The sequence below is a fragment of the Drosophila biarmipes genome, chromosome 4, assembly GCF_025231255.1.
Source record: "Drosophila biarmipes strain raj3 chromosome 4, RU_DBia_V1.1, whole genome shotgun sequence".
NCBI classification, from domain to species: Eukaryota; Metazoa; Arthropoda; class Insecta; order Diptera; family Drosophilidae; genus Drosophila; species Drosophila biarmipes.
Window position 1 is genome coordinate 1,553,618 of NC_066614.1, and position 13,618 is coordinate 1,567,235.

Genomic DNA, 13,618 nt, shown 5'->3' on the forward strand with positions numbered 1-13,618 from the left:
TAATTTTTTTGCTGATAGGCTTTTTTGAGGATGCCCCGTATATTATTGAACAGGATCAATAGCTAAGTCGATCTGGCCATTTCCGTCAGTCCATATGAACACAGTGACATTGGAAACTAAAATAGCTAACTTCTAAACTAACTTCTAACTCCCACATTTTTAAAGATTTTTATACCCGTTACCCGTTGAGTAAAAGGGTTTACTAGATTCATCAGAAAGTATGTATCAGGTAAAAGGAAGCGGTCCCGACTTCATATATATATTCTTGATCAGGATCACTAGCCGAGTCAATATAGCCATGTCCGTCTGTCCGTCAGTCCGAATGAACGCTGCGATCTCGGAAACTAAAAGAGCTAGAATATTCATACTTGGCATGCAGATTCCTGGGCTTCCTAAGCCGCGCCGTATATACTATCGACTCACCAAAAAAAAAAAACTTCCACTCTAACGCCCACAAATGGCCAATACGCTTAAATCTTTCTGCCGCCCCAATAATATCTACTGAAATAGCCGCTAGGCGGCGCCCTAAAATATCGCTTTGCTGCTTATCGGATCATTCATTACAAAATTTATGAACAATAAAAGTGCAAAAGCTTGCACCGGTTGTAAGCTGAAACGCAATAGTCGATGCGATGGAGATGGAAATATACAGCAAAGCGTGTTTTCAGAATTGCGCTCCCCGCTTAACTTATTGACTTATGTAAGGTCCAATTTCGACCATTTTTGGCATAAAAATATATATCGCTACTAGATGGGCTAGATGTTCGCAGTTGGTGATCCTGACCAAGAATATATATATAGTTTTTATCAGGGAATCTCTGAGTAGGGTATAAAACCAATGTTTATTACACAGTAAAGAACAACTAAATGCTGAAGTTTTCATTTTGGGATTGTAAATTTATTAAAAGCGGGTATTTACCATATTCAAAGATATTTTAGTTTTAGTTGCATGATTCTTAAAGTTTTAGATTTAATTTAGGCACTTTCACAATTTAGGGTAAATATATAAATATTGTCATTATGTAAAATAAAATACAATTGAGGCTAATCTATTTCAATAACACATCATTTTTGTTACTGAAATGTACTTATTTTAAAAAACTCCCATTTTGACATAAAATGTAACCGAGGACATTTATGACTATGCCTACCGGACGGAAAATGGAAAATTTAAAGGCAGATATCGAGCAAGCTGTGAAAAAATAAATTTAAAAATTATTAAGTAAAGTAGGATATTACAATGAATATTACTTACGCTAAGGGCAACCACACTCATCAACAACCATTTTTGGCAAGTCTCTTTTAATGATTCCATCATCACCATAGTAAATCAATGACATACTAGAGAATTTTATTGGAGCGCAACAGGGTCGCATTCCATTTAAGAGGCCCATTTTTCGATACTCTTCTATAAAATGGGCATGGAATGTTTGGAAAGTATCTGGTGTCCTGAACGACCCCGTGCAATCGCCTCGGCAATAGTTCGCAAAATATCCCCTGGGTGCTATAATCCAATCATCCCAACCAAGTGCCTTGAAGGATACATAAAAGGACTCCTTGCAGCATTGACCGCTTAAAGCACCGCCACAATCCACGGCACGTCGCCTTACACGTCTTGTCCTGGCTGATTCTGTGTGAAGTACGAGAAATGGTCGATTGGGATATGGGCTCAAATTATCTGAATCTGATGAGTTGTCCCTTAGCTTCGATGTTTGAAAAAGGTGTAATGAATATCGACCATTGCAGCCAGTGCAATCAACCAATAGTCGCAGTTTTTCGTTACGGCTAAGCCTATACCACTCACGGATCGTTTCGGTTAAATCGAATTTTTGCCATCCCAAATGTTTAGTGTCGACTTCAAAAGAAGCCCGGAACAGAATAGCTTTGTCTATTCCCTAATAATAAAATTCATAAGGAAATTTGTAAAATCATAGAATATCATCATTTTAATATTACCTTCTCTGTAATATTTATCGCTGTTGATAATTGAAAAACCCAGATTTTTATTCTATGGTGGGGTTTATTTGCCCGCCATTTTCTTTTAGTATTTAGCAAATGTTCTTCCTGCAAATGTTTTGCTCTTTCGATCCAGAAACTGTGTGGCTTGTCTATCCGTATGTGAATCTGGGCGCTGCGAATCGATAGTTTTTGGTTTGGAACACGGTGATTTTGGGGCGAAAATTCAAGGATTCTATACTGTTGATATTGGGTTCCTTAAAGTAAACGTATTATGTCATTTAAAGATTATTAGTACATGAAAAATACAAGATTTAGGACGGATTGTAACAAAGAATTAGGATAAGATCGTTTAATGAAAGGCAATCGGCACACACATGAATTGCGTCTAAGGTTGGTTAAATAAGAGGTCGACAAAACCCCTATAAAATCCGCTATAGGGAATATCGTAGAAAAAGCAATCAAACTCGGGCATTAGCCCGAGATCAAAAAGAATTTGTATACATTTGCAGTCTAGATGGAATTCTGCCAAAAGTTTGTAAAACAGAGGAGGAGAAATTTCGGATCTCAAAATGTATATGTATTCTCGATCTGCATCAAGAGGCAAGTCCGTCTGTCCATATATCACAAATTTTGAAAGTGGATTAATTTGTCACTGATGTCAGCCTAGGACAGGCCGATGTAAATTTTAAAATCATTTGTAATACAATTTTTGCATGTCCTTTAGTTCAGGAGAAGGCTCGGTGTGACATCTCAGAAGGCAAGAATGTTGTTTTTGTCAAAAACACTGTGTCGCGTAGAGGACTGCCGACGAATAATGTCGAGCAACAGATATTTGGAGATTTCGCTCTCTTCACCACACGGTATGTAAAAGGAATCGTTTGCCGATCCCATTATGTATATATATTATTGCCCAGGATCAATAGCCGAGTCGATCTAGCCATGTCCGACTTTCCGTATGAACGCCAAGATCTCGAAAACTATAAGAGCTTATGAGACTTGTCTTTGTTTCAGCAGATTGCCGTGCTTAATTTATCGTCCACAAACTCTTTCTAATATTTGAAAAGCTTTAAATGTGTTTGTATTCTTATTCAATGCCCATCTACATGCCAAAAACAATGAAAATCTGACAATTCATTTAAATTTATAACCAAATATATTTAATTGATTGAGATTGATTAAATTGACTTACCTTCTTCAGCAAATGTAATTATTTCCTGAGTATTTCCAAAAAAGTCTTCATGATCAATAATTTCCTGGTCATGAACAACCGACTCGTAATGCCTTTTCGATTTTTCTTCATCAATGTTTTGAACCGTTGAATGATGTCCATTGCTGGAGATTTCATGGTAATAGTTTTTCTCATCGGTCGAAACACTGTAATCGTTAAAATAATCATAAGCATTGCGCCTGATCTCACCATTTATGCCACTATTGGCGCTACTATCACTACTACGATTTATATCTATTAGATATGTAGATTTTCTGTACGCATTCGCATTTATCTGTCTGCCGCTAATGCCATTTATATTATTGGCGTCTCCACTTTTCAACATCTGAGTTATACTGCCATGGTGGATTTCATGTTGTGTTGCAGATTTAGACGAAATACGAGAATTCATTTTTAATGGACGTTTTTCTGTCCATCTCGTCAAAAATAAGTTCTTCCCATCGTCTTTCTGTATATGTTGTCTTTTCCGGCCTGCAGACCGATTTCTCAAAACTGGATCATATGCATTCCCTTTACTTATGTTGAAGTTATAATCGAATGGGGATCGAAATTGATGTTGACTACTAGGAAAGGTCCTTTCGCCCCGGCCACTGAACCTATGTGTTTCGGGTAGCGTTAACGTCCGTGGTCTGGAGTTCTGTTGATCAAAATCATTACCACTGCTCTCAAATGCATTGTTGAACCGTCCACCATCTGCACGATATAATGTTTCCCAAATAAATTGCTTAGGTAGGGGATGAGATACATTGGGTTTGTGGCTGAGACCAAGCTTCGTCAAAATTTGCCGTTTAATTGACTCCAAGCGAACTTGGTCACTCGGTGCAATGTTGTTACGCGGTTGATTAGTTTTTTTGTTGAAGTAATTGTTGGTATGGTATTTGTTGTAGATGTTGTATTCTGTGTGTGGATTATCTGTGTAAATGTGATAATTGTAAAGTGTTATGTAAGTTATTTATTATAATTTTGTTTGTTTTTGCATTAGTGTAGTGGAATTTACTATAAAGAAAACAAAAGTTAAATATGCCCATTATTTGAACCTACTTCTTGTTCGTTGGTCGTCATAAGTATTTTGTGGAAAAAAAAGTTAAATATACATGATTATATAATTAACTTACTTATGAAATTAACTTACTTATTTTAACATTTGGCAGTATTGCAAAGGTAATATAAAGGGCGTTTGAATGATGCAATACTTTTCGTAACCCATTCTTTTATTATCAAACAATTTATATTATGTTAATGAATCACTATATGTATACCCTTGCAGAGCGTATAATAATTTCAGTCAGAAGTTTGCAACGCAGTGAAGGAGACGTTTCCGCTATCCCAAAAGTCTTCTTTCTATTGCAGGTAGTATATAAGTCGGAACCAGCCGGATCGTACAGCTATGTCTTATAGCTCCCATAGGAACTATCGGGGAAAAAAATTTAAAAAAATCATATCTTTCGTGTTTTTTAACATCTACTTTTATAAGCTTGGATAACATTTTTAAATTAGTCCTGAATTTCGAATTAAATTTTATCAAAATCGGACGACTATATCATATAGCTCCAATAGGAAGAATCGGAACAATCGGAAAATTAGTGCTAATATAATATTGAAAAATTATATCTTCGGTGTTTTTTAACTGATAACCTCCTACGCTTGGAAATAACATTTTTTATTTGGTTTTGAATTTCGAATTAAATTTTTGTCAAAATCGGACGACTATATCATATAGCTGCCATAGGAACGATCGGAAAATTAGTAGGAAAAGATGCAATATTAATTATATCTTTTGTGTTTTTTAACATATAACCTTCTAAGCTTGAAAATAATATTTTTTAATAAGTTCTGAATTTCAAATTAAATTTTATCGAAATCGGACGACTATATCATATAGCTGTCATAGGAACGATCGCATAATTGGTGGGAAATAATGTGAAACAAATTATAGCTTTGGGGCTTTTTGACTTATCTTATAATATTGGGAATATAAATTTTTATATTTTTAAGAATTTCAAATTGAATTTAATAAAATTATTGATTATTTTTTATAACTGCAAGGGTATACAAACTTCGGCTTGCCGAAGTTAACTTCCTCTCTTGTTTTTAATTAGTTATAAATGGGTTATGAAAAGTCCTAAATCTGTCAAACGAAATTTAAATAACTTTTTCATTCGACTCTACACATTTTTTTGTTTTGCAAAATAGGTTTGGCGACTAGTATATGTAGAAGAGAATTTTGGTAAGTTCAAGTATTAGCTTTTGATTGTTTTTGTTTTGTTATTATTTTGTCGTTAATTTTGATATCGGCTAATAAGCTTTCTCTTAAGCAAAAAACCTACATAACAAAGCCCAAACGTGGTTAAAGGATTCACATTACAAAAATATATCTTAGTAGTGCATAGTCACGCTTTCTCCTAAAAAATTGCATTGAGTTTGAAATTAGAGATTTTCCTTGTTGGAATGCATTCCCTAGCTTATAACTTGATATTTTCCTTCCAGTTAGTTGGAAATAAACTCTTCTTGTGAAAACACACACACCGGTTTGTGCTTTTACTGCCAGATTAAAGGGTTATGAAATAAACTTTGTGTTATTCAAAAGACAACTTTGAGTAATTAGACCGACAAATTAGAATACTAAAGGCATGAGAAAAGCTAAAAGAAACTATCAGCTGAGTGGCCTCTACGTACTATAAAAGTTTCTTGAAAGACACTTCATAAAATATAACCACACCAAGAAAAATTTAGAAAAAAAACCGAGATAGATTCTTCCCATTTTTAGCCTTTTCAACGTGAGGAGACGTAAAAATGAGAGTGAGAGATAACGAAAACTGGGCATATGAATGTGTTGCTGGAAGTTAATTTCTTCGTTTTTGTTCAAAGTGTGCGGTTGAGTTGATGAGTGATATAGAAAGCGACTAAGAATTTGCGGGTCTACTTCGCGAGTTTGACTTAATAGAGGCCCTTACCCACCTGAAATGTAAGAAAAGTCATATTTTTTTTTTCAATTTGTGTTAAATTTATAGCTTAAACAAGGTTAATAATGAAATAAAAGCTGAATAAAATCTAATATGCATTAATAAAAAGTGTAGTGGGAGCGAGAACGATTTGTTTAAAATCAAGAAGGGTTCATTTCGAAATCAAGACAGAATATTCTTAAAAGCGCAGGTCTTTGAAACCGAGAAAAATTTCGATCTCGGTTAAGAATATTTGAGTATGAATCGTTCTTGGCTCACTTTTGCAATCGAAAAACCTAAGATCGAGGACGCTGAGCACGGATATTTCTTTCACTGCAGTTATTAAATATATTTTTGAGTAGTAAAGATGGCCTAGCTTCAGTTGAAATTTACACAAACGAAATATTACTGACAATTCAAAAATTATTTTTGAGCCTTTTAGAACATTTTGAAGCTTTTGTAATGGTTATTCAGGTTAGGCATATACAGGACTAGTTTGAAACTCATTGCATTAAACTTAAAAAAAAAGTCAAAAGATACGAAACGGCAGAAACAGCGAGAGATGTAGTATTTCGTAATAATTTGATTCACATTACGATATTTTTGGGGTTAAAAAAAGAAAGAAAGAAGAAAATCTGTAGCGTCTACAGCGTATGATAGAAACAAAATGTATTTGTCTCATCAATACCTATCGACTCACCAAAAAAAAAGGTGCTACGCCCACTTTAACGCCCACAAATGGCCAAAACGCTTATATCTGGCTGCCGCCCACATAACATCTACTAAAAAGCCTGTAGGTGGCGCTGCTGATATATAAGCAGTTCATTATCCTTTTGCTCCCTTAAGCTGAGTAACGGGTATCTGATAGTCGAGGCCCTCGACTATAGCGTTCTTCCTTATTTAACATAGGATGTTACGCTTGGAAATAACATGTTTTAATTGGTTTTGAGTTTCGAATTAAATTTTATTAAAATCGGACGACTATATCATATAGCTGCCATAAAAACGATCGGAAAATTAGTGGTAAAATAATATGAAACAAGAAACGAAGTTAACTTCGGCAACCCGAAGCTTGTATATCGTTGCAGTTTCAAAAAATAATCAATAATTTTATTAAAATTAATTCGAAATTCTTAAAAATATAAAAATGTATATTCCCAATATTATTGTTTTCCGACCAATTTTCCGGTCGAACTTTCGGCAGCTATATGATATAGTCGTCCATTATTTCCCACCAATTATCCGCTCGTTCCTATGCCAGCTATATGATATAGTGGTCCGATTTCGATCAAATTTAATTCGAAATTCAAAACCAAATAAAAAATGTTATTTCCAAGCGTAGGAGGCTATAAGTTAAAAAACACTGAAGATATAATTTTTCCATATTATTTTACCATAAATTTTCCGATTGTTCTGATATAGTCGTCCGATTTTGATAAAATGTAATTCGAAATTAATATCCAAGCTTAGAAAGGTATATGTTAAAAAACACTAAAGATATAAATTTGTATACCCTTGCAGAGGGTATAATAATTTCAGTCAGAAGTTTGCAACGCAGTGAAGGAGACGTTTCCGACCCCATAAAGTATATATATTCTTGATCAGCGTCACAAGACGAGTCGATCTAGCCGTCTGTGCGTCCGTCTGTTTGTCCGTTTCTACGCAAACTAGTCTCTCAGTTTTAAAGCTATCGGGCTGAAACTTTCCCAAAAGTTTTTTTCTATTGCAGGTATTATATAAGTTGGAACCAGCCGGATCGGACAACTATATCTTATAGCTCCCATAGGAACAATCACTGAGCAATATCGCTAAGCAACAATCCTTAAAAAATTTTACATGATGTTACTAAAGTGCAAGGGTATACTAACTTCGGCATGCCGAAGTTTCATTCCTTTTTTTTTAAGACTTGGTATGGAATCATTTTGGTTTTTGTGATACCTTTCGGTTGATGTAACTTGTAACGATTGAACGATCACAGTAGATTTTAATTTTTTTGTGTATATATATTAGTTGCCATCCCACACTCTCCTGGTGCGTTTCGTCTCTACATGGACGTCCACAGTGATTTATGCAAGCCTGCGTCTGATTAAGAACTTTACCTTTGTCGTTGTAAATGTTGAGTTTTCCTCCTTCATGACACAAGGTGCATCCCTTGTGAGTCTCCAGATTGGAAGCGAAGTAATTGCCGCTGCTGATCCCATTGCAGTTTATTAGTTTGACTTCAAACCAAACGAGCCCAATAAGAAGCCAAACAAGATTCGCTTTATTGCGTTTAATCTTTGAGCAGTTCCGAATTGAACTTTGTGTTGAAGACCAAGGTGATATTATTTCTTTCAGAGGTGACACTAAAACGCTTCTTTCTGAGCGAGCTAACAGTTTGACTTCTGGTACTGTGTCATAATTCACTCTATAGTTTGTCTCTGAAGCTTGGCAGGTACCGTCGCTAGGGCCTAGTTGAAAGACGCCCTCGTTATTGTTCATCCGTTGATCAGCCCAAAGGTGTTTTTGCGGTTTGCGTTGAACTTGTTGCCTTTTATCGCAAACCGCATGTCTGTTCCTGTGCCGCCTGCGCCTGCGACGACGACGTCTTCTTCGTTGTCGTTTGCTGTTGCGACTACTGCAAAGCATTCTGCACAGATTGTTGGACTTCACCTGCTGATCATTATTTATCTCGAACGAAGTATACCCATAAATAAGCTTCAGCTTTAAGTCCGAAGTGCTGCTGGTTGTTTCGTTTGGCGTCGTAGGAATCGGGACATGGACTGCTCTACTGCTGGTCCTGTTTCCATCTGAGACTCCAGGCTGGCCAAGTACCGAGAAGATATCCAGAAGAATGCAGCTTGTTAGGAGAGTAGTTGCCCAGCGCGCCAGCACTAAAATGGCGCCCACAATCTTTGACACGCGTGAAACTTCGGGGTCAGGAACTTTCTTGCGCGTTGCAGCCGGTTGGAGAAATGCTTTTCGGGAGCCATTGCCGATGCAGCAGTTAAAGCTTAAGCAGCAGCAACACTTAACGACGACAACACAGCATCCCTGGCGACAACAGAGGCATTGGCAATTGAAAAAGCATCTGTTGCCTTTAAAAAGCGTATCAGACTGCAATTGATGGGGGTCGGAAGCGAACCGCATCTTTGATATTTGGCAACGGATAATACTGGCAGTGTACCTCAGAGTAGATGTAAGAGTAATGGCAGTTTTAAAATGTTGGTATCCAACTTCTGATCCATTGCAAATCTTGTTCAATGGGGTTGTGCTTATTCATTTTTTCCTGTAAAAAAATAAACATCAATTTATTGGTTTCTAAGTTGAGACTGGCATTTATTATGATTAAGTTTTACATAAGAAATCCGTCCTTTAAAAGATTGAATTTTATTTGTTTTATTTTTTTTGATTAAACATTTTAACTTTAAACTTCCGGTTGCCGCAGTTAGTTCTGCTATCTTTCTTCTAATCATTTAATCTAGTAGGAGTGTTTTGAAATCAACAGTAAGTTTTCTTGACTTGGATTTGTGAGAACACATTGTTCCCGATCTCGTATATCAGGAAATAAGCCTTTTCCTTCCTGGAAAAAATTAAAGAGAAATTCTCTCTGAATTTTTTTCGGGAAGCCTCCGATGTCTTCCTCGACTTTAACAGACCCGAAATTTTAGTCGCTGCCCTTCCTAGAACGTCGTACATAGTCAGTATTTGATAATCTCATAGTTTCCTATAAAAGTGAAAATGCAATATTCAAAGTAAATTGTTATGTATGTTCAATGTAAGAAAGGACCGTTCCATTTTTATGGGGCCGAAATCCTTAAAGGATTCTCACCAATATTTTCGAACGATAAGAAAGGTTTGTTTTGGTATATTTGCAATTTAATTAACAACTTTTATAGTTTAAAAATTTTAGAAACTCGTATGTTTTAAAGATTTTTGTAGACCAATGGAATCCGTTAAGAACGCAAAATGACATTAATTTTTTACAAGCGCACGTTTGCGTCATTGGGCACAATATTTTTGGTCTTCAATTTCTAAAGAGAAAGTGATAAAGACAATTTCGACATATAAATATCAGCATTAACAAGAAAGGAAGTTAGCTTCGGCAAGCCGAAGTTTGTATACCCTTGCAGTTATAAAAAATAATCAATAATTTTTTTCAATTCGAATTTCCTAAAAATATAAAAATGTATATTCCCAATATTATAAGATAATATGTCAAAAAGCCCCAAAGCTATAATTTGTTTTACATTATTTCCCACCAATTATCCGCTCGTTCCTATGCCAGCTATATGATATAGTCGTCCGATTTTGATAAAATGTAATTCGAAATTCAAAACCAAATAAAAAATGTTATTCCCAAGCGTAGGAGGCTATAAGTTAAAAAACAACGAAGATATACTTTTTCAATATTATTATACCACTAATTTTCCGATTGTTCCTATGGGAGCTATATGATATAGTCGTCCGATTTTGATAAAATGTTATTCGAAATTCAGAACTATTTTAAAAATGTTATATCCAAGCTTAGAAAGGTATATGTTAAAAAACACGAAAGATATAATTTTTTTTAATTTTTTTCCCCGATAATTCCTATGGGAGCTATAAGATATAGTTGTCTGATCTGGCTGGTTCCGACTTATATATTACCTGCAATAGAAAAAAGACTTTTGGGAAAGTTTCAGCACGATAGCTTTAAAACTGAGAGACTAGTTTGCGTAGAAACGGACGGACAGACGGACATGGCTAGATCGACTCGTCTTGTGACGCTGATCAAGAATATATATTATTTATGGGAAACGTCTCCTTCACTGCTTTGCAAACTTCGGACTGAAATCATTATACCCTCTGCAAGGGTATAAAAATGGTTAAGTCACGTCCGTCCGTCCGTTTTTTCGAAAACTAGTCCTTCAGGCATTAGGCCTTTGCGTTGAAACTTTTCTAAAAGTCGAACGTTAACGTAGAACCCATTACGTAGCTATCAGATGTGTCGAAGTATAAGAATTCGCGCTTGCGCATAAACTCGTCAGTGAAAATCCTAAAGATCTATGACGACAACAAGTGCAAAATACTGTTCATCGCGCAACTTGGAGATAACTTTGATGGTAATTTTGATTCGTTATAATTTTTTTAGTTTTCTTTCCTTTTAAACATATACATTAAATATATATCTCGTTACTTTGCTTACTAATTGAACTTATTTATTACTGGTCACTTTTTGGACGTTGATAGAAAATTGAAAAGTGGTTTAAAAAACAATTTACTTGTCGAAAATATCTTTGAAACTGTAGGCTTCGCAATTTTATACTCTTTGCGGGCTGGGGCGAGGAACTCTTAGTAGTTTGTAGAATCTGCATGTCCAGTTTTGACTCTGAAGCTTTGGTGCCTTGACTAAACGATATCACTGTGGATGTAGTCCACTTAGTGACGAACAGCACTATACATGGGCCATTCTTTTACAAACCAAACAAATTTGGAAAAAATCAAATTTTAGATTTGCCTTAAACATTTTTTTACCTTACTATTCGAAAAATAATATGAAAATATCATGAATTTGGAAAAAATAATATTTTCTTAGTTCGAATTTTTTAAAGTTTCTTTAAAAAAGCTAGTTTTTAAAAAGTACCCTCTGTTTGCAAGTCTATATCTCCTTTTGTAATTATCCGATTGACTTAATGTCTTTTTCATAAAACCACTGAAACTTCTACTGTTTAAATACATTTTTTTAAACACACCAAATTTTTAATATCTTAAAAATAAAAACAAATTTTAATTTAAAAACTTTTTTAACTATTGCCGGACTAAAAATATGCCTTCATTTGTCACCTACAATCGTTTGGGCGGCAGACAGATTTAAGCTTTTAAGCCGTCTAAAACAAAGGCGCGCTGCGCAGGAAGCCCAGGAATCTGTATGCCAAGTTTGGTTGTTCTAGATTTTATAGTTTCCGAGATCTCATCGTTCATACGGACATGGCCATGGCTAGATCGACCGGATAGTGATCCGGAAACGCTTCCTACTACATGTTACATACTTTCTCGTATACCCTTTTACTCTGCGAGTAAAGGGTATAACAACAACAAAACTTTGCTAATCTAACGCATCACCTGAATGATTTTGGTTTAAGGGCTAAGTGGCACTTTTACACCCCCGCTATTCATAAAATACGAGTCGAATATCACCTCAACTGTCATTATCGGACGCTCCGTTCAAAAGTAATTCGCAAATAAGATTTTGGGGGACTGCTCAAAATGAAAATTTAAGTTTGTTTATCAGTTTGTCCCAAAATTTTATTTTAGCGTCCTGAAAATTCTAGACGATGCTAAACAGGTCAATACATCACAAATTCTAACTCATTTGGAAACCCTTGTTAGTTTTGCGAGAAAACATATATAAATCATATTTTGTACTTTTTTGTATCCGTAACTGGGTGTATAGCCCTTAATATTCCTCAACATTCAATATACCTCACATACCTGTAAAAATAACCATGTCAAAGTTATTAATCAACAAAATTGCCACACAAATTAAATAAAACATGTTATTTCCAAGCGCAGGCTGTTATATGTTAAAAAGCGTAAAAAATATCATTAAAAAAATTTTTTTATATACTACTGGCAAAGACTAGTTTGCGTAGAAACGGACGGTCGGACGGACGGACAGACATGGCCATATCGACTCGTCTAGTGATGCTGATCATGAATATATATACTTTATGGGGCCGGAAACGTCTCCTTCACTTCTGACTGAAATCATTATAACCTCTGCAAGGGAATAAAAATCGACGCTACGTGGCGTCATTGCAGGTGTGCAATTTTGACCCTTCGCTTCTCTGCATATCTCCAGCTCAATCGAAATTTCAACTGAGTAACGAGTATTTGATAGTTTCCTCATGTTGTTATACAAAAACAGGTTTGTGGAAAAGATTTATGTCGCGTAATATAGGTCCTTGGTGATGTAGACATTTCAGCTTAAAAAGACACCACAAAGATTAAATAACAGTTTTTTGCTTTTAATGTTCAGGCGGACATCGGACATCGCCACCAAGCTAGTATAGGAGTACATATGTAGCCTGACAGACACCACTTCAAGGACCCCGAAAACACCCACACTTATGCAGACATTTCTGCCCCAAGTAAATAACCCAAGGCGACACTCATTCAGCCGAAGTTGAGACGAGACGACGCCAGACTGGTCACATACAAGTGCGGCCACGAAAAGGGGCGATATCCAAAAATATGTGTTGTACTGCAATAAGAATATGAACTATTTACATGTCCACTTTCATTATGTGTATAACATGTTTTAAAAACATGCTTTAAAAAATATATCTTTGTATTTGTAACATATCTTTTAAATGATCAAAAACTGCTATTATTTAGTTACTGGTAAATTCTTTGAGACAACTATTAGTAAACACTGCCTGTTAAAAACTATATGATTGTTCACATTATTTTAATTTATTTTGCTTTTGTTTTAGCAAGGAAAGAACTGACGGACGACGGTCTGAAT

At 35.4% G+C, this 13,618-nt stretch overlaps 1 protein-coding gene across 3 annotated transcripts; it reads right to left on the reverse strand.

Moving 5' to 3' along the window:
- Positions 1-871: 871 nt before the first annotated feature.
- On the reverse strand, positions 872-13,618 carry LOC108036013 (inhibin beta chain). 3 transcript variants are annotated; one of them, XM_017111932.3, is made up of 6 exons: positions 13,493-13,618; positions 8,229-9,397; positions 3,149-4,099; positions 1,957-2,213; positions 1,256-1,895; positions 872-1,192 (listed from the first exon to the last, which is right to left on the reverse strand). In XM_017111932.3, the coding sequence occupies exons 2-5, from the start codon at positions 9,256-9,258 to the stop codon at positions 1,257-1,259; spliced, it is 2,877 nt and encodes a 958-aa protein (XP_016967421.1). In that variant the 5' UTR covers positions 9,259-9,397; positions 13,493-13,618; the 3' UTR covers positions 872-1,192; position 1,256. The 3 variants fall into 3 exon arrangements, with proteins under 3 accessions (XP_016967421.1, XP_050742882.1, XP_043947191.1); XM_050886925.1 differs by having other exon boundaries at positions 13,381-13,618; XM_044091256.2 differs by lacking the exon at positions 872-1,192 and having other exon boundaries at positions 1,772-1,888; positions 8,229-13,618.